The sequence below is a fragment of the Pseudophryne corroboree genome, chromosome 7 (genome assembly GCF_028390025.1).
Source record: "Pseudophryne corroboree isolate aPseCor3 chromosome 7, aPseCor3.hap2, whole genome shotgun sequence".
In the NCBI taxonomy this organism is placed as follows: Eukaryota; Metazoa; Chordata; class Amphibia; order Anura; family Myobatrachidae; genus Pseudophryne; species Pseudophryne corroboree.
The window spans coordinates 282,175,116-282,197,094 of record NC_086450.1 but is presented as its reverse complement, the minus strand read 5'-3'; the positions used below and the strand labels follow the sequence as shown (position 1 = coordinate 282,197,094).

Below are 21,979 nucleotides of genomic sequence, written 5' to 3'. Positions count from 1 at the left end.
TACCAGCGCGTCCACAGCTATTGCCTGCGGATCTCTTGACCTGGCGCAATACCTGTCCAGTTTTTTGTTGAGGCGAGACGCCATCATGTCCACCATTGGTCTTTCCCAACGGGTTACCAGCATGTGGAAAACTTCTGGATGAAGACCCCACTCTCCCGGGTGAAGGTCGTGTCTGCTGAGGAAGTCTGCTTCCCAGTTGTCCACTCCCGGGATGAACACTGCTGACAGTGCTATCACATGATTCTCTGCCCAGCGAAGAATCCTTGTGGCTTCTGCCATTGCACTCCTGCTTCTTGTGCCGCCCTGTCTGTTCACATGGGCGACTGCCGTGATGTTGTCCGACTGGATCAACACCGGTTTTCCTTGAAGCAGAGGTTCTGCCTGGCTTAGAGCATTGTAGATTGCTCTTAGTTCCAGAATGTTTATGTGAAGAGACGTTTCCAGGCTCGACCACACGCCCTGGAAGTTTCTTCCTTGTGTGACTGCTCCCCAGCCTCTCAGGCTGGCGTCCGTGGTCACCAGGATCCAATCCTGTATGCCGAATCTGCGGCCCTCCAATAGATGAGCACTCTGCAACCACCACAGAAGAGATACCCTTGTCCTTGGAGACAGGGTTATCCGCTGGTGCATCTGAAGATGCGACCCTGACCATTTGTCCAACAGATCCCTCTGGAAAATTCTTGCGTGGAATCTGCCGAATGGAATTGCTTCGTAAGAAGCCACCATTTTTCCCAGGACTCTTGTGCATTGATGTACAGACACCTTTCCTGGTTTTAGGAGGTTCCTGACAAGTTCGGATAACTCCTTGGCTTTTTCCTCCGGGAGAAAAACCTTTTTCTGAACCGTGTCCAGAATCATCCCTAGGAACAGCAGACGTGTTGTCGGAATTAACTGGGATTTTGGAATATTCAGAATCCACCCGTGCTGTTTTAGCACTTCTTGAGACAGTGCTAATCCCATCTCTAGCTGTTCTCTGGACCTTGCCCTTATTAGGAGATCGTCCAAGTATGGGATAATTAATACGCCTTTTCTTCGAAGAAGAATCATCATCTCGGCCATTACCTTGGTAAAGACCCGAGGTGCCGTGGACAATCCAAACGGCAGCGTCTGAAACTGATAGTGACAGTTCTGTACGACGAACCTGAGGTACCCCTGGTGTGAGGGGTAAATTGGAACGTGGAGATACGCATCCTTGATGTCCAAGGATACCATAACGTCCCCTTCTTCCAGGTTCGCTATCACTGCTCTGAGTGACTCCATCTTGAACTTGAACTTCTTTATGTATAGGTTCAAGGATTTCAGATTTAGAATAGGTCTTACCGAGCCATCCGGCTTCGGTACCACAAATAGAGTGGAATAATACCCCTTTCCTTGTTGTAAAAGAGGTACCTTGACTATCACCTGCTGAGAGTACAGCTTGTGAATGGCTTCCAAGACCGTCACCCTGTCGGAGGGGGACGTTGGTAAAGCAGACTTCAGGAAACGGCGAGGTGGATCCGTCTCTAGTTCCAACCTGTACCCCTGAGATATTATCTGCAGGATCCAGGGATCTACCTGCGAGTGAGCCCACTGCGCGCTGAAATTCTTGAGACGACCCCCCACCGCCCCCGAGTCCGCTTGAGAAGCCCCAGCGTCATGCTGAGGCTTTTGTAGAAGCGGGGGAGGGCTTCTGTTCCTGGGAAGGAGCTGCCTGTTGCAGTCTCTTCCCCCTTCCTCTGCCTCGTGGCAGATATGAATATCCCTTTGCTCTCTTGTTTTTAAAGGAACGAAAGGGCTGCGGTTGAAAAGTCGGTGTCTTTTTCTGTTGGGGAGTGACTTGAGGTAAAAAGGTGGATTTCCCGGCTGTAGCCGTGGCCACCAAATCCGATAGACCGACACCAAATAACTCCTCCCCTTTATACGGCAAAACTTCCATATGCCGTTTTGAGTCCGCATCACCTGACCACTGTCGCGTCCATAAACTTCTTCTGGCCGAAATGGACATAGCACTTACCCGTGATGCCAGTGTGCAAATATCCCTCTGTGCATCACGCATATAAAGAAATGCATCCTTTATTTGCTCTAAAGACAGTAAAACATTGTCCCTATCCAGGGTATCAATATTTTCAATCAGGGACTCTGACCAAGCTACCCCAGCACTGCACATCCAGGCTGTCGCTATAGCTGGTCGTAGTATAACACCTGTATGTGTGTATATACTTTTTTGGATATTTTCCATCCTCCTATCTGCTGGATCTTTAAGTGCGGCCGTCTCAGGAGAGGGTAACGCCACTTGTTTTGATAAGCGTGTGAGCGCCTTGTCCACCCTAGGAGGTGTTTCCCAGCGCGCCCTAACCTCTGGCGGGAAAGGTTATAAAGCCAATAACTTCTTTGAAATTAGCATTTTTTTATCGGGGGCAACCCACGCTTCATCACACACCTCATTTAATTCATCTGATTCAGGAAAAACTATAGGTAGTTTTTTCACACCCCACATAATACCCTGTTTTGTGGTACCTGTAGTATCAGCAATATGTAACGCCTCCTTCATTGCCAAAATCATATAACGTGTGGCCCTACTGGAAAATACGGTTGATTCATCACCGTCGCCACTGGAATCAGTGCCTGTGTCTGGGGCTGTGTCGACCGACTGAGGCAAAGGGCGTTTTACAGCCCCTGACGGTGTTTGAGGCGCCTGGACAGGTGCTAATTGATTGTCCGGCCGTCTCATGTCGTCAAACGACTGCTTTAGCGTGTTGACACTATCCCGTAATTCCATAAATAAAGGCATCCATTCTGGTGTCGATCCCCTAGGGCATGGGTCTTCAACCTGTGGCCCTCCAGCTGCTGCGGAACTACACATCCCACCATGCCCTGCCACAGTTTTGCTATTAAGGCATGGTAAAACTGAGGCAGGGCATGCTGGGATGTGTAGTTCCGCAGCAGCTGGAGGGCCACAGGTTGAAGACCTATGCCCTAGGGGGTGACATCCCCATATTTGGCAATTGCTCCGCCTCCACACCAATATCGTCCTCATACATGTCGACACACACGTACCGACCCACAGCAGACACACAGGGAATGCTCTTAAAGAAGACAGGACCCCACTAGCCCTTTGGGGAGACAGAGGGAGAGTTTGCCAGCACACACCAAAAAGCGCTATATATGACAGGGATAGCCTTATAATAAGTGCTCCCTGTATAGCTGCTTTAATAATATAATTTTGCCACAATTTTGCCCCCCCTCTCTTGTTTTACCCTGTTTCTGTAGTGCAGTGCAGGGGAGAGCCTGGGAGCCTTCCTGACCAGCGGAGCTGTGTGAGGAAAATGGCGCTGTGTGCTGAGGAGATAGGCCCCGCCCCTTTTTCGGCGGGCTCGTCTCCCGCTCTTTAGTGGATTCTGGCAGGGGTTAAATATCTCCATATAGCCCCCGGAGGCTATATGTGAGGTATTTTTAGCCAAAATAGGTTTTCATTTGCCTCCCAGGGCGCCCCCCTCCCAGCGCCCTGCACCCTCAGTGACTGCCGTGTGAAGTGTGCTGAGAGGAAAATGGCGCACAGCTGCAGTGCTGTGCGCTACCTTAAGAAGACTGAGGAGTCTTCTGCCGCCGATTCTGGACCTCTTCTCGTTTCAGCATCTGCAAGGGGGCCGGCGGCGAGGCTCCGGTGACCATCCAGGCTGTACCTGTGATCGTCCCTCTGGAGCTAATGTCCAGTAGCCAAGAAGCCAATCCATCCTGCACGCAGGTGAGTTCACTTCTTCTCCCCTAAGTCCCTCGTTGCAGTGATCCTGTTGCCAGCAGGACTCACTGTAAAATAAAAAACCTAAGCTAAACTTTTCTAAGCAGCTCTTTAGGAGAGCCACCTAGATTGCACCCTTCTCGGCCGGGCACAAAAATTTAACTGAGGCTTGGAGGAGGGTCATAGGGGGAGGAGCCAGTACACACCACCTGATCGTAAAGCTTTACTTTTTGTGCCCTGTCTCCTGCGGAGCCGCTATTCCCCATGGTCCTTTCAGGAACCCCAGCATCCACTAGGACGATAGAGAAAGGTGTAATACCTCTTTCATTGCCTCAATCATGCCACAAATGGCCCTAGTGGACATTAAATTTGACTCATCGTCGTCGACACTGGCATCAGTATCCGTGTCGACATCTGTGTCTGCCATCTGAGGTAGTGGTCGTTTCAGGGCCCCTGACGGCCTTTGAATCGCCTGGGCAGGCACGAGCCGAGAAGCCGGCTGTCCCGCATTTGGCATGTCGTCAAATTTTTTATGTAAGGAGTCGACACTTGCACGTAATTCCTTCCATAAGTCCATCCACTCAGGTGTCTGCCCCGCAGGGGGTGACAACACATTTATAGGCATCTGCTCCGCCTCCACATAAGTCTCCTCATCAAACATGTCGACACAGCCGTACCGGCACACCGCACACACACAGGGAATGCTCTTAAAGGAGACAGGACCCCACAAAAGCCCTTTGGGGAGACAGAGAGAGAGTATGCCAGCACACACCAGAGCGCTATAATAATGCAGGGACTAACTGAATTATGACCCTTTATAGCTGCTTATTGTATTAAACTGCACCTAAATTTAGTGCCCCCCTCTCTTTTTTACCCTTTCTGTAGTGTAGACTGCAGGGGAGAGTCAGGGAGCTTCCTTCCAGCGGAACTGTGAGGGAAAAATGGCGCCAGTGTGCTGAGAGAGATGGCTCCGCCCCTTTTTCGGCAGACTTTTCTCCCGCTTTTTTCTGTATTCTGGCAGGGGTAATTACCACATATATAGCCTCTGGGGCTATATATTGTGGTTATTTTGCCAGCCAAGGTGTTTTTATTGCTGCTCAGGGCGCCCCCCCCCCAGCGCCCTGCACCCTCAGTGACCGGAGTGTGAAGTGTGTATGAGGAGCAATGGCGCACAGCAGCAGTGCTGTGCGCTACCTTGGTGAAGACTGAAGTCTTCTGCCGCCGATTTTCCGGACCATCTTCATGCTTCTGGCTCTGTAAGGGGGACGGCGGCGCGGCTCCGGGAACGAACACCAAGGACGGGTCCTGCGGTCGATCCCTCTGGAGCTAATGGTGTCCAGTAGCCTAAGAAGGCCAAGCTAGCTGCAAGCAGGTAGGTTCGCTTCTTCTCCCCTTAGTCCCTCGATGCAGTGAGCCTGTTGCCAGCAGGTCTCACTGTAAAATAAAAATCCTAATTTAAACTTTCTTTCTAGAGGCTCAGGAGAGCTCCTAGTGTGCAACCAGCTCGGGCCGGGCACAGAAATCTAACTGAGGTCTGGAGGAGGGGCATAGAGGGAGGAGCCAGTGCACACCAGATAGTACCAAATCTTTCTTATAGAGTGCCCAGTCTCCTGCAGAGCCCGTCTATTCCCCATGGTCCTTACGGAGTTCCCAGCATCCACTAGGACGTCAGAGAAATGTTACAGCACGACTGTAAAGTGCTATTACTCTTCGTTACGTTTAGTAAAATACCTCGCCCACCTTTGATGTATCACCCATATGCATATAAAACGCTACAAAGAACTACTTACTGCATAAATTTACAGTTTGGGCCCTCCAGACAAAATCCCACCAGATAGTTAACACAGATAACTCTACGTGTATGCCGATGCCTGCACAGAGGGCCTGTAGGGACAAACAAGTGTTATGTACACTGGATTTTTTGAATTTGACTTCAGGTTCATCTGCATAGTGTTTGTATATCTTACCATGTTTACAGAAGCCTCGATCATACCAAGGGCAGTCTTTTATCTTTGATTCTGGGTCAATGTGTAAAAATGGACACTCCTTGTTACTGCACTCGCCTAACAAATAGAAACAGATATTTTATTTGATATCCCAAACACCTGAGGTTCTATACATAACTTTCAAGTTTCCGAGGACTCAGTGTGTGGCTGTTATTAAACAATATTGGACTTTTTTAAATGAGTTCTCCAATGTCGAGGCCATGAATCCAAACAGCCCTCATATGGTCGAAAAACCTGAAAAGGGTCGAGATTTCCTACCTCATTAGGTCACCCAGCCAAAGATGCCCCTAGTTTGCTCTCACTGAAGGCCTGAAGAGTATGAGGGTAGATGGATTATATTTATTGCAACTGGAGAGCTCAAAAAATTATGAATATTCAAGTGAAAGGCACAGAGCTGATCTATGTGCAGCCATCTTTCTCATCTGCATGCCATTTTATGAGTGGTGTGCAATAAGTTTCCTGATGCACAAAACGTACATTTACAAAAGGAACATTATTTTTTCAAATTAATTTGCCAGAGCAGTCTATGCAAAGTTGCATGCGCTCAAATCACTTGGTGAAGCAGCAGGACCAGTTCGAAGCTGGATGTAGGTCTACACTGCAGATTCCAAAACGAATCCCACACATTTTACGCTTGAATAAGTCGCCAGTTATGGACTATACAGTGGATAACCAAGCTCCTGGATGCCTTGATTGACCAGAAAATCCACCTTTGTCCTGGACTTGTTGGAGAAGGGCAGCACGAGTTCATGGTCGGTGCCTGAAAATGGCTTCTAGCACTTGCGGCAGACATTGGTTGGTGCACCAGTCCCAAGTGACAATGTGTTGCTGCACAAGTGGTACGGAAGCTACATGATCAGTGTTGCCCACTAAAACAGCCACCATCTGCTTGGCCATGCTGTGCTCACATTGGAACTTCTGTGGTGGCGCACCTCCAACTGGGGTCCACTGGGCCGATTGTTTAGTCTTAGGGTCAAAACTGTAGATCCTGCATTCATTACCACTGAATAACTTCCAGACAGAGTTTGAGTGACTGCCACCAAACCTGGCCTTCATGTTGTGGCACCAAGTCACCTGAGCCTCTTTCTGCTCTCAAGTCTCAAGCTATTGGGGTACCCAGCGTGCAAAAAACCTTGTTGAGACCAAGCTTTTCATGTAGCATCAAGCGGATGGATCCCTACGAGATGCCTATCTCCTTCTCTGACTGGGCCATGGTCACCCTGGCGTCCACCTCAACTATGGCCTGCATGGCAGCAACATGATCTTCGGCGATGGTGGACACAGGTCGGCCACAACACTGCTTATTTTCCAGGGACCGTCACCCACACCAAAATTTAGCAAACCTGCAAACCACTCAAATGCAGTAAGGGGCGGTGCTTCCACCCCAAAAGCAACTTGCATTCAGTCAAAACTTTACTGCTGTCACAGACGAAGGTCGTTGGCGGGATGTAATGCAGTCCGAGATTACCGGAGGAGCGGGTTGCTGGCCGATCTCGGATGTTTTTTAAAGGGACAATCACTTACAAGGCAAAACCATGCCTTGTAAGTAATAGTTCCTTTAAAAAAAAAGAAAAACGTCTGAGAACGGCCGGCAACCCACACCTCCGGCGATCTTGGACTGCATTACATCCCGTCGCATGTCGTAGAAGATCATGGCTTTATAGTGGCCTCTGCTGAGATCCATAACAAGTTCATGAAGGAAGTGAACATGCTGACGTCTTCGGTGTGCAGTGCTGCTTATACAATTTATGGTTCTGTGACATGACATTTCACAAAAAAATTAGTCAGATATTACAGTTCACAACCAGTCATCTTGTGTCTTACTCTAACTATACACTCCACATCCGGAAACTTATTGCATACCCCTCGTATCAGTGGGCAATGGAGGTATGTAATGTGCATACATTAAGGTGGTAAATCCGGTTACTCACAGCTATTTCCTTGCCACTTAAGAACATTTAAGCCTTTTCTTGTTTTAAGTTGGCATTACAACACAACACAACACAGGAGTGCCTTACCTATATTTCTACCCTTAACAGTTCTGTGATGAGGGCAATCATCTTAGCAGCTATTTGTTCTATAGGAAAATGGCGGCCACTGTTAGGTTTGTTGCACTACACAGTACATATAGGAATACTTTAGAAGGACATTTCTGTGTGAATAAACAAAATCACAGCCATCTCCAAATGGAGCCACAATGTTGCAAAGACACACTTATGGGCAATTCAATTTTGTGGTGTGATGTTCATTTTTTTTTTAAAAGCAACAAAATAAGTGTATGAACAAGTTAGAAAACAAACACAAGTAATTAGCATACAATGGACAAATCTCTTCCTTACCAAACTTGGAGTAGAAGTAACACTCTGGCATTTTGGTCATGTCATATTCATGCAGGAACTCACACTGGTCACCTTTCTTACAGAGCCCTCGTAACCAGTGCTTGCACACTACCGTCTTCTCCCCACTTATGTGCCGAAAAGGACACATACCCCCTGCAAACAAAATAAAACCCATCTTTAAATTCAACAAGGAGGTGTAAATCTACATTTAATATTGCAATGGGTTGTATATGTCCTTTACTTGTAGTTACGTTTGTTAGGCAGGAACAAATCTCTGACAAAAACAAAACAAAATCTGTAGTAAATGTTTGTAATCTCAATTTATTTACAGTGTACTTTAACGCCAACATGCAAAATACAATACAATTCTATGTGTAACAGATGTAGCAAGTGACATGTAGTCTACACAAGTAATATGGAAACGCTTCTGACTTGCCACCTTTGACGCAGGCCGCTTTTAAGAAAAACTCGCACACAGCTGCCCCGGACTCTGCAATAAAAGGAGAAAAAAAAAAAGGCAAATGTTATATAAAAATCAGTGAACAGCTGTATTACATAAAACTTGATATATAGCCTATTATGCTTTTAGTTAAAAAATAAGCTGTTGGGAACTATGCAATGACTAGTTGACAACTGATCCCTCCATAGGACACCGTAAGTAGAAGGAGAGTATCTCTTCACATTATGCTTAAAAAAAAAAAAAGTTCCATTGATATATTTCAGTTGTTTGATTAGTACTATAAATATACATTTTCTATGCAAGAAATACATTTTGCACATAAAAAATCTGAAAGTTTGGTCTCGCATGCATACAACTGTACTACTAGAGCAGGATTTCACTTTATGGACACAGCTGGTAACATGGTTGGAGGCGTGAAATATTATTATACGAAGCAGCCAGAGAGACTTTTTAGAATATGAGCAGTGGAATGAATGCTGGCAGCTTTGGGAAGTGGAGATGGAAAGGATGTATTTAGAGAAAATGTGGAAAAACAACACATTTTATTGCATTTTTATCGATTTTCTGTGACCTTGGGAAAAAAACTAATTTTATTTCAATTCAGTCTTAAGGGAAGTCAGTTTTCATTTGGTGCCTTTTATTTTATTAACACTCCAGTTTTAGATTGAAGTGACATCACTAAGCAGGGGATTGTTGTACTAAAAAATGTACATTTAAACTATTCAAGATATTGAATAAAGAGGAACAAAGTGGAGATTAGTGTGAAACATTGCTTCGTTTAGGTTTTTTATACAATATATTTAAACAAGATTACAAATCTGCACATATGCCATAGAAAACAAACTAAACTAAATAGATGAGGAAAAAAAACAACCACAAAATGACACTTCTGCACAACAGCAGGTTGTTTTGGATATTTGTCACTTGAATAGAGATTTTTTTTTTGTAACTTTAAAATGCATTAATACCAATAATTACCAAAGCCTATGTTACATAGCTAAATGTACATGAAAAGTTTATACTTCAAAAGAAACAATTTCTACTTCTGTATCAAACTAAAACTGTGTAGAAACAAGGCTAGCAGTTTCATACGTGTGAGCAAACAGTTTGGTGTCTCTTGAGTAATGAAAATGAAGCAGCAAATCATGTTTAGCGAGTTCTCTTCAAACTTTAAAGCCCCATATGCACTAGGCGATTTTTTTTAAGATATCGCTCATTTTCGCCCTTTTTGTTGGCTCGGGTTCTTCTTAGAGCAGGCTTTTTCAACCAGTGCGCCGTGGCAGACCAGTTGCAAGGTGTGCCGTGGAGCCAGAGCCGCTTCCTGCACCTTCAGAGTGAACTGTTGGCTCGGGCTCTTCTTAGAGGATCAGTTGTGATCGGTTCGTGACCTATGCCTTGAAGACGCAGTGGTGTGATATCATAGGTCACAGCTGCCGCGTCTCACACCCAGCCAGCCCACCCACCTGCATACATATCATCCAGTTCCCGCCTACATTCACAGCTTTCCTTGACTACCCATGCCCACACCTGCCCGACCGCCTGCTGCTCAGTATTCGCATTCCACTATGAACAACCCCCACCACTGAGGGACAAGGAGGAGGACAGCTGACTGGTAGGGGCTAATATTTGTTATTTTATTTCTCCTGTGGGGAGCAAGAGGATTTGTGTGTGGAGAATAAGGATTTATGGGGGGAATAATGTGAATAATTCATGTGGAGAGCAATAGGATTTATGTGGGAGCAATGTGATAGTTTTTTCTGCGTCGGCCAATGTATGTGAGGATTTTTTTATTTATTTTTACTGTGAGGCCCAATGTGTGTGTTTTTTTCTGTGGGGAACTGATGGTGTGCCTTGACAATTTTAAAATATTGTTCAGTGTGCTGCGAGTAAAAAAAGGTAGAAAATCACTGGTCTAGTGTGTACCTTGGTTTAGATGTGTTATTTTAAAGCTTGTGAAAACGGAATGGAATACAACCTAGTGTTGCATAAAAAACAGGATTTTAATACCTACCGGTAAATCCTTTTCTCCTAGTCCGTAGAGGATGCTGGGGTCCACTTCAGTACCATGGGGTTATACCAAAGCTCCAGTATGGGCGGGAGAGTGCGGATGACCTTACAGCACCGATTGACCAAACTGTAGGTACTCATCGACCAAGGTGTCAAACTTGTAAAACTTATAAAAACGTGTTTGCCCCTGACCAAGTAGCTGCTCAGCAAAGTTGTAATGCCGAGACCCCCGGGCAGCCGCCCAGGATGAGCCCACCTTTCTAGTAGAATGGGCAGTCACCGAATTCGGTACCGGCAATCCTGCTGTAGAATGAGCGTGCTGAATCGTACCTCTGATCCAGCGCGCAATAGTCTGCTTAGAAGCAGGACACCCAACCTTGTTGGAAGCGTACAGGACAAACAGAGACTGTTTTCCGTATCCGAGCCGTTCTTGCGACATAGATTCTCAAAGCCCTGACCACATCTAGAGACTTTGAAGCAGCGATGGTGTCAGTAGCCACTGGCACCACAATAGGCTGGTTTATATGGAAAGAAGAAACCACCTTTGGAAGAAATTGTTGACGAGTTGGGAACTCAGCCCTATCTTCATGGAAAACCAAGTAAGGGCTCTTGTGAGACAAGGGCCCTAACTCAGACACCCTTCTTGCGATGCCAAGGCCAACAGCATGACCACTTTACAAGTGAGAAATTTCAACTCTATCTCCTGAAGAGGTTCAAACCAATCCGATTGAAGAAATCGCAACACCACGGTAAGATCCCATGGTGCCACAGGAGGCACAAATGGAGGATGGATGTGCAGCACCCCTTTCACGAATGTCTGAATTACTGGAAGGGAAGCTAATTGTTTCTGAAAGAACACGGACAAGGCCGAAATGTGGACCTTGATTGAACCCAATCGTAGGCCGCCATCCACACCCGCCTGGAGAAAACGTCCTAACTGAAACTCTACCGTTGGAGCCTTCTTGGTTTCACACCAAGACACATATTTTCTCCAAATACGGTGGTAATGTTTAGACGTTACTCCTTTCCTGGCCTGAATATGAGTGGGAATGACTTCTTTGGGAATACCCTTTCAGGCTAGGATTCGGCGCTCAACAGCCATGCTGTCAAACGTAGCAGCGGTAAGTCTTGATACACGCACGGCCCCTGCTGCAGCAGGTCCTCGCGAAGAGGCTCTTCTATGAGTAACTCCTGAAGATCTGGATACCAAGCCCTCCTTGGCCAGTTTGGGACAATGAGGATTGCTCGAACCCCTGTCCTTCTTATGATTTTGAGAACTTTTGGTAACAATGGAAGTGGAGGGAAGACATATACCGACTGAAACACCCACTGGGTCACCAGTGCATCCACTGCTATTGCTTGAGGGTCTCTCGACCTGGAACAATGGCCCTCATTCCGAGTTGTTCGCTCGCTAGCTGCTTTTAGCAGCATTGCACACGCTAAGCCACCGCCCTCTGGGAGTGTATCTTAGCATAGCAAAATTGCAAACGAATAGAAAATTCTTAGCAGTTTCTGAGTAGCTCGAGACTTACTCCTACATTGCGATCAGTTCAGTTAGTTTTGTTCCTGGTTTGACGTCACAAACACACCCAGCGTTCGGCCAGACACTCCCCCGTTTCTCCAGCCACTCACGCGTTTTTCCCTGAAACGCCTGCGTTTTTCCGAACACTCCCAGAAAACGGTCAGTTTCCTCCCAGAAACACCCACTTCCTGTCAATCACTCACCGATCAGCAGAACGATGAAAAAGCTTTGTTATGCCGTGAGTAAAATACCTAACTTTTGTGTAAAGTAAGTAAGCGCATGTGCTCTGCGAACCTTGCGCATGCGCAGTAAGCGACTAATCGCAGTATAGCGAAAATCGTCAACGAGCGAACAACTCGGAATGACCCCCAATATCTCTGAAGCTTCTTGTTGCGACGAGACACCATCATGTCTACTTGAGGAATTCCCCAAAGACCTGTCAACTCTGTGAAGACTTCTTGGTGGAGGCCCCATTCTCCCGGTTGGAGATCCTGTCTGCTGAGGAAGTCTGCTTCCCAGTTGTCCACTCCCGGAATGAAAATTGCCGACAGAGCTTTTGCATGTCTTTCTGCCCAGAGGAGGATCTTTGACACCTCTGCCATTGCCGCTCTGCTTTTCATTCTGCCCTGACGGTTTATGTACGCGACTGCTGTTACATTGTCCAACTGGAACTGTACGGGTTGATCTTGAAGAAGATGCACCGCTTGCAGAAGGCCATTGTAAATGGCTCACAACTCCAGAATGTTTATGTGAAGACAAGTTTCTTGACTTGACCCTCTTCCTTGGATGTTCTCCCCCAGTGTGACTGCTCCCCAGCCTCGGAGACTGGCATCCGTGGTCACCAGGATCCAGTCATGAATCCCGAACCTGCGTCCCTCTAGGAGGTGAGAACTGTGTAGCCACCACGGGAGCGAAATTCTGGCTTTTGATGACAGGATTATCCTCTGATGCATGTGTAGATGGAATACGGATCACTTGTCCAATAGGTCCCACTGGAACACTGGCATGGAATCGGCCAAACTGTATGTCCTCGTAGGCCGCTACCATCTTTCCCAACAACAGAATGCATTGATGAATCGACACTCTTGTTGGTTTCAGAATTTGTTTGACCATTCTCTGGATTTCCAAAGCCTTTTCTACTGGAAGAAATACCCTCTGTACTTCTGTGTCCAGTATCATTCTTGTCGTCGGTTCCAATTGTGACTTTGGAAAATTTATGATCCAACCGTGATGTTGAAGTACTGTCAGGGAGAGTGCAACTTACCGGTAAATCTATTTCTCGTAGTCTGTAGAGGATGCTGGGGACTCCGTAAGGACCATGGAGAAGAGACGGGCTCCGCAGGAGACATGGGCACTTTAAGAAAGAATTTAGTTCCTGGTGTGCACTGGCTCCTCCCTCTCTGCCCCTCCTCCAGACCTCAGTTAGAGAACTGTGCCCAGAGGAGATTGACAGTACGAGGAAAGGATTTTTGTTAATCCAAGGGCAAGATTCATACCAGCCACACCAATCACACCGTATAACTTGTGATAACAAACCAGTAAACAGTATGACAGTAACACAGCATCAGTTCACGCCCGATGCAACAATAACGTAACCCTTATTGAAGCAATAACTATATACAAGTATTGCAGAAGAAGTCCGCACTTGGGACGGGCGCCCAGCATCCTCTACGGACTACGAGTAATAGATTTACCGGTAAGTAAAATCTTATTTTCTCTAATGTCCTAGAGGATGCTGGGGACTCCGTAAGGACCATGGGGATTATACCAAAGCTCCCAAACGGTTGGGAGAGTGCGGATGACTCTGCAGCACAGATTGAGCAAACATGAGGTCCTCCTCAGTCAGGGTATCAAACTTATAGAATTTTGCAAAAGTTTTTGTACCCGACCAAGTAGCAGCTCGACACAGCTGTAGTGCCGAGACCCCTCGGGGAGCCGCCCAAGAAGAGCCCACTTTCCTAGTGGAATGGGCCTTGACCGATTTGGTAACGGCAAACCAGCCGTAGAATGCGCTTGCTGAATCGTGTTACAGATCCAGCGAGCCAGAGTCTGCTTTGAAGCAGGGCCACCAAGCTTGTTGGCTGCATACAGAACAAACAGTGCTTCTGTTTTTCGGACTCTAGCCGTCCTGGCTACATAAATCTTCAAAGCCCTGACCACATCAAGGGACTCGGAATCCTCTAAGTCCCGTGTAGCCACAGGCACCACAATAGGTTGGTTCATATGAAAGGATGAAACCACTTTTGGCAGGAACTGAGGACGTGTCCGCAATTCCGCTCTATCCATATGGAAAACCAGATAGGGGCTTTTATGTGATAAAGCCGCTAATTTCGACACTCGCCTAGCCGAAACTAGGGCTAATAACATGACCACCTTCCAAGTGAGATATTTCAACTCCACCGTTTTCAGTGGTTCAAACCAGTGTGACTTTAGGAAGTCCAAGACCACATTAAGGTCCCAAGGCGCCACCGAAGGCACAAACGGAGGCTGAATATGCAGTACTCCCTTAGCAAAAGTCTGAACTTCTGGGAGAGAAGCCAATTCTTTTTGAAAGAAAATGGATAGGGCCGAAATCTGGACCTTAATGGAGCCTAATTTAAGGCCCAAATCCACTCCAGGTTGTAGGAAGTGAAGGAAACGGCCCAGATGGAATTCTTCCGTAGGAGCATCCCTGGCCTCACACCAAGAAACATATCTTCGCCATATATGGTGATAATGTTTTGCTGTTACTTCCTTCCTAGCCTTTATCAGCGTAGGGATAACCTCAACCAGAATACCTTTTTCCGCTAGGATCCGGCGTTCAACCGCCATGTCGTCAAACGCAGCCGCGGTAAGTCTTGGAACAGACAGGGTCCCTGTTGCAACAGGTCCTGCCTTAGAGGAAGAGGCCACGGATCTTCCGTGAGCATTTCCTGCAGATCTGGATACCAGGTCCGTCGTGGCCAATCTGGAACAACAAGGATTGTTCTCACTCCTTTTCTTCTTACTATTCTCAACACCTTGGGTATGAGAGGAAGAGGAGGAAATACATAGACGGACCAGAACACCCACGGTGTCACTAGGGCGTCTACCGCTACTGCCTGAGGGTCTCTGGACCTGAGGCAATACCTCTGTAGCTTTTTGTTGAGGCGGGACGCCATCATGTCTATCTGTGGCAGTTCCCACCGACTCACAATCTGTGCGAAGACTTCTCCCGGGTGTAGGTCGTGTCTGCTGAGGAAGTCTGCTTCCCAGTTGTCCACTCCCGGAATGAACACTGCTGACAGTGCGCTTACATGATTCTCCGCCCAGTGAAGAATCCTGGTACCTTCCGCCATTGCTGCTCTGCTCCTTGTGCCGCCTTGGCGGTTTACATGAGCCACTGCAGTGATGTTGTCTGACTGGATCAGAACTGGTTGGTCGCGAAGTAAGGCCTCCGCATGACGTAGGGCGTTGTATATGGCCCTTAGTTCCAGGATGTTGATGTGCAGACAAGTCTCTTGACTTGACCACAGACCCTGGAAATTTCTTTCCTGTGAGACTGCTCCCCAACCTCGGAGGCTTGCGTCCGTGGTCACCAGGATCCAATCCTAAATGCCGAATCTGCGGCCCTTGAGAAGGTGAGCACTCTGCAGCCACCACAGGAGCGACACCCTGGCCCTGGGGGACAGGGTGATCAACCGATGCATCTGTAGATGTGATCCGGACCACATGTCCAACAGATCCCATTGGAAAGTCCTCGCATGGAACCTGCCAAAGGGAATGGCCTCTTATGAGGCCACCATCTTTCCCAGTACTCGAGTGCAATGATGCACGGACACCTGTCTTGATTTCAAAAGGTTCCTGACCAGAGTCATAAGTTCCTGGGCTTTTTCTATCGGAAGATAAACCCTTTTCTGGGTCGTGTCCAGAACCATGCCTAAGAAAGGCAGACGAGTCGTAGGAACCAACTGCAACTTTGGGATATTGAGAATCCAGCCGTGTTGTTGTAACACTTTCAGTGAAAGAGATACGCTGTTCAGCAACTGCTCTCTTGATCTCGCTTTTATGAGATCGTCCAAGTACGGGATAATTGCGACACCCTTCTTGCGCAGGAGCACCATCATTTCCGACATTACCTTGGTGAAAATCCTCGGAGCCGTTGAGAGACCAAACGGCAACGTCTGAAATTGGTAATGACAGTCCTGTACCGCAAATCCAGGGTACGCCTGATGAGGTGGATAAATGGGGACATGAAGGTACGCATCCTTTATGTCCAGTGACACCATAAAATCCCCCCCTTCCAGGCTGGCGATGACCGCTCTTAGCGATTCCATCTTGAACTTGAACCTCTTCAAGTATAGGTTCAGAGATTTTAAATTCAATATGGGTCTGACCGAACCGTCCGGTTTCGGAACCACAAACATGGTCGAACAATAACCCCTTCCCTGTTGAGGGGAACCTCGACCACCACCTGCTGAAGATACAATTTTTGTATTGCATTTAACACTATCTCCCTCTCTAGGGGGGAAGACGGTAGGGCCGATTTGAAAAACCGGCGAGGAGGCACCTCTTCGAATTCCAGCTTGTAACCCTGAGACACAATTTATATTGCCTAGGGATCCACCTGGGAGTGAACCCACATGTGGCTGAAATTCCGAAGACGCGCCCCCACTGTCCCCGACTCCGCCAGTGGAGCCCCAGTGTCATGCGGTGGATTTTGCAGAGGCCGGGGAGGACTTCTGTTCCTGGGAACTAGCTGTATTGTGCAGCTTCTTTCCTCTGCCCCTCCCTCTGGCAAGAAAGGATGCACCTCGGACTTTCTTGTTTCTTTGTGAATGAAAGGACTGCATTTGATAATGCGGTACTCTCTTAGGCTGTGAGGGAACATAAGGCAAAAAATTTGACTTTCCAGCCGTAGCTGTGGAGACCAGGTCCGAGAGACCTTCACCGAACAATTCCTCACCCTTGTAAAGTAAAACCTCCATATGTCGTTTAGAGTCGGCATCACCTGTCCATTGCCGAGTCCACAGGACCCTTCTGGCAGAAATCGACATAGCGTTTATTCTAGAACCCAGAAGACTAATGTCTCTTTGAGCATCTCTCATATAAAGGACAGCGTCTTTAATATGCCCCTTTAATAAAACAGTATCCCTATCTAGGGTATCAAACTCTTCTGATAAGGTATCAGTCCATGCCGCTACTGCACTACACACCCAGGCCGACGTGATTGCCGGTCTGAGCAAGGTACCCAACTGTGTATAAATGGACTTCAGGGTACCCTCCTGTTTGCGATCAGCAGCATCCTTGAGGGTAGCCGTATCCTGGGACGGCAGGGCTACCTTTTTGGATAAGCGTGTTAAAGCTTTGTCCACCCTAGGGGAGGATTCCAATCGTAACCTGTCCGTTGGCGGGAAAGGATACGCCATAAGAATCCGTTTGGAAATCTGCAGTTTTTTTACCTGGAGATTCCCAAGCTTTTTCACATAACTCACTCAGTTCGTGTGAGGGGGGAAAAGTTACCTCAGGTATCTTTCCCTTATACATATAAACCCTTGTGTCAGGGACAGGGGTTTCCTCTGTGATGTGCAAAACTTCCTTAATTGCTATAATCATATATCGGAGTGATTTAGCCAACTTTGGCTGTAACTTTGGATCATCGTAATCGACACTGGAGTCAGAATCCATGTCGGTATCTGTGTCATCAATTTGGGATAGTGGGCACTTATGAGACCCCGACGGTCCCTGCGACATAGGATCAGGCAAGGGTTGAGACCCTGCCTGTCCCAATACATCAGCCTTGTCTAATCTTTTATGCAAGGAATTTACATTATCATTTAAAACCTTTCACATATCCATCCAATCAGGTGTCGGCGCCATCGGCGGAGACACCACATTCATTTGCTCCCGCTCTTCTCCAACATAGCCTTCCACATCAGACATGTCGACACAAGCGTACCGACACACCACACACACACACACACAGGGAATGTCCTTTCTGAAGACAGTTCCCCCACGAGGCCCTTTGGAGAGACAGAGAGAGAGTATGCCAGCACAGACCCCAGCGCTATATAACCCAGGAATAACACAGTAACTTAATGTTAACCCAGCAGCTGCTGTTTATATACTTTTTTGCACCTATTTATGTGCCCTCCCCTCTCTTTTCAACCCTCTTCTACCATGTATCAGCAGGGGAGAACCTGGGGAGCTTCCTCTCAGCGTGCTGTGGGAAAAAAAATAAGAATTTACTTACCGATAATTCTATTTCTCGTAGTCCGTAGTAGATGCTGGGGACTCCGTAAGGACCATGGGGAATAGCGGCTCCGCAGGAGACTGGGCACAAAAGTAAAGCTTTAGGACTACCTGGTGTGCACTGGCTCCTCCCCCTATGACCCTCCTCCAAGCCCCAGTTAGGATACTGTGCCCGGACGAGCGTACACAATAAGGAAGGATTTTGAATCCCGGGTAAGACTCATACCAGCCACACCAATCACACCGTATAACTTGTGATCTAAACCCAGTTAACAGCATGATAACAGAGGAGCCTCTAGAAAAGATGGCTCACTACAGCAATAACCCGATTTTTGGTAACAATAACTATGTACAAGTATTGCAGACAATCCGCACTTGGGATGGGCGCCCAGCATCCACTACGGACTACGAGAAATAGAATTATCGGTAAGTAAATTCTTATTTTCTCTGACGTCCTAGTGGATGCTGGGGACTCCGTAAGGACCATGGGGATTATACCAAAGCTCCCAAACGGGCGGGAGAGTGCGGATGACTCTGCAGCACCGAATGAGAGAACTCCAGGTCCTCCTCAGCCAGGGTAGCAAATTTGTAGAATTTTACAAACGTATTTGCTCCTGACCAAGTAGCTGCTCGGCAAAGTTGTAAAGCAGAGACCCCTCGGGCAGCCGCCCAAGATGAGCCCACCTTCCTTGTGGAGTGGGCATTTACAGATTTTTGGCTGTGGCAGGCCTGCCACAGAATGTGCAAGCTGAATTGTACTACAAATCCAACGAGCAATAGTCTGCTTAGAAGCAGGAGCACCCAGCTTGTTGGGTGCATACAGGATAAACAGCGAGTCAGATTTTCTGACTCCAGCCGTCCTGGAAACATATATTTTCAGAGCCCTGACAACGTCTAGCAACTTGGAGTCCTCCAAGTCCCTAGTAGCCGCAGGCACCACAATAGGTTGGTTCAGGTGAAACGCTGAAACCACCTTAGGGAGAAACTGAGGACGAGTCCTCAATTCCGCCCTGTCCGAATGGAAAATCAGATAAGGGCTTTTACAGGATAAAGCCGCCAATTCTGACACGCGCCTGGCCCAGGCCAGGGCCAACAGCATGACCACTTTCCATGTGAGATATTTTAACTCCACAGATTTAAGTGGTTCAAACCAATGTGACTTTTGGAACCCAAAAACTACATTGAGATCCCAAGGTGCCACTGGAGGCACAAAAGGAGGCTATATATGCAGTACCCCTTTTACAAACGTCTGAACTTCAGGGACTGAAGCTAGTTCTTTTTGGAAGAAAATTGACAGGGCCGAAATTTGAACCTTAATGGACCCCAATTTCAGGCCCATAGACACTCCTGTTTGCAGGAAATGTAGGAATCGACCCAGTTGAATTTCCTCCGTCGGGCCTTACTGGCCTCGCACCACGCAACATATTTTCGCCAAATGCGGTGATAATGTTTTGCGGTTACATCCTTCCTGGCTTTGATCAGGATAGGGATGACTTCATCCGGAATGCCTTTTTCCTTCAGGATCCGGCGTTCAACCGCCATGCCGTCAAACGCAGCAGCGGTAAGTCTTGGAACAGACAGGGTCCTTGCTGGAGCAGGTCCCTTCTTAGAGGTAGAGGCCACGGATCCTCTGTGAGCATCTCTTGAAGTTCCGGTTACCAAGTCCTTCTTGGCCAATCCGGAGCCACGAATATAGTGCTTACTCCTTTCCATCTTATAATTCTCAGTACCTTGGGTATGAGAGGCAGAGGAGGGAACACATACACTGACTGGTACACCCACGGTGTTACCAGAGCGTCTACAGCTATTGCCTGAGGGTCCCTTGACCTGGCGCAATACCTGTCGAGTTTTTCCCAACGGTTTATAATCATGTGGAAGACTTCTGGGTGAAGTCCCCACTCTCCCGGGTGGAGGTCGTGTCTGCTGAGGAAGTCTGCTTCCCAGTTGTCCACTCCCGGAATGAATACTGCTGACAGTGCTATCACATGATTTTCCGCCCAGCGAAGAATCCTTGCAGCTTCTGCCATTGCCCTCCTGCTTCTTGTGCCACCCTGTCTGTTTACGTAGGTGACTGCCGTGATGTTGTCCGACTGGATCAACACCGGCACCCCTTGAAGCAGAGGTCTTGCTAAGCTTAGAGCATTGTAAATGGCCCTTAGCTTAAGGATATTTATGTGAAGTGATGTCTCCAGGCTTGACCATAAGCCCTGGAAATTCCTTCCCTGTGTGACTGCTCCCCAGCCTCGCAGGCTGGCATCCGTGGTCACCAGGACCCAGTCCTGAATGCCGAATCTGCGGCCCTCTAGAAGATGAGCACTCTGTAACCACCACAGGAGAGACACCCTTGTCCTTGGTGACAGGGTTATCCGCTGATGCATCTGAAGATGCGAACTGGACCATTTGTGCAGCAGGTCCCACTGGAAAGTTCTTACGTGGAATCTGCCGAATGGGATTGCTTCGTAGGAAGCCACCATTTTTCCCAGAACCCTTGTGCATTGATGCACTGAGACTTGGCTCGGTTTTAGGAGGTTCCTGACTAGCTCGGATAACTCCCTGGCTTTCTCCTCCGGGAGAAACACCTTTTTCTGGACTGTGTCCAGGATCATCCCTAGGAACAGAAGACGAGTCGTCGGAACCAGCTGCGATTTTGGAATATTGAGAATCCAACCGTGCTGCCGCAACACTACCTGAGATAGTGCTACACCGACCTCCAACTGTTCTCTGGATCTTACCCTTATCAGGAGATCGTCCAAGTAAGGGATAACTAAAACTCCCTTCCTTCGAAGGAGTATCATCATTTCGGCCATTACCTTGGTAAAGACCCGGGGTGCCGTGGACCATCCAAACGGCAGCGTCTGAAACTGATAGTGACAGTTCTGTACCACAAACCTGAGGTACCCTTGGTGAGAAGGGTAAATTGGGACATGAAGGTAAGCATCCTTGATGTCCAGAGACACCATGTAGTCCCCTTCTTCCAGGTTCGCAATCACTGCTCTGAGTGACTCCATCTTGAATTTGAACTTCTGTATGTAAGTGTTCAAAGATTTTAGATTTAAAATCGGTCTCACCGAGCCGTCCGGCTTCGGTACCACAACAGTGTGGAATAATACCCCTTTCCCTGTTGCAGGAGGGGTACCTTGATTATCACCTGCTGGGAATACAGCTTGTGAATGGCTTCCAAAACTGCCTCCCTGTCGGAGGGAGACGTCGGTAAAGCCGACTTTAGGAAACGGCAAGGGGGAGACGTCTCGAATTCCAATTTGTACCCCTGAGATACCACCTGATGGATCCAGGGGTCTACTTGCGAGTGAGCCCACTGCGCGCTGAAATTCTTGAGACGGGCCCCCACCGTGCCTGAGTCCGCTTGTAAAGCCCCAGCGTCATGCTGAGGGCTTGGCAGAGGCGGGAGAGGGCTTCTGTTCCTGGGAACTGGCTGATTTCTGCAGCCTTTTTCCTCTCCCTCTGTCACGGGGCAGAAATGAGGAACCTTTTGCCCGCTTGTCCTTATGGGAACGAAAGGACTGCGCCTGATAATACGGCGTCTTCTTATGTTGAGAGGCGACCTGGGGTAAAAACGTGGATTTCCCAGCTGTTGCCGTGGCCACCAGGTCTGAAAGACCGACCCCAAATAACTCCTCCCCTTTATAAGGCAATACTTCCATATGCCGTTTGGAATCCGCATCACCTGACCACTGTCATGTCCATAACCCTCTTCTG

At 47.8% G+C, this 21,979-nt stretch overlaps 1 protein-coding gene across 2 annotated transcripts in view; it reads right to left on the bottom strand.

Annotated features, from left to right (window-relative positions):
- Window positions 1-21,979, bottom strand: part of CPSF4 (cleavage and polyadenylation specific factor 4) — a 125,113-nt gene that overhangs the window by 57,940 nt on the left and 45,194 nt on the right. Inside the window, exons 2-5 of one of the 2 annotated variants that reach the window (XM_063934163.1) lie at window positions 8,500-8,553; window positions 8,064-8,216; window positions 5,686-5,781; window positions 5,509-5,602 (exon numbers count right to left, since the gene is read on the bottom strand). In XM_063934163.1, coding sequence (XP_063790233.1) covers window positions 5,509-5,602; window positions 5,686-5,781; window positions 8,064-8,216; window positions 8,500-8,553 — 397 coding nt within the window. The remainder of the gene's footprint in view (window positions 1-5,508; window positions 5,603-5,685; window positions 5,782-8,063; window positions 8,217-8,499; window positions 8,554-21,979) is intronic. The other variant, XM_063934164.1, reaches the window with a different exon arrangement.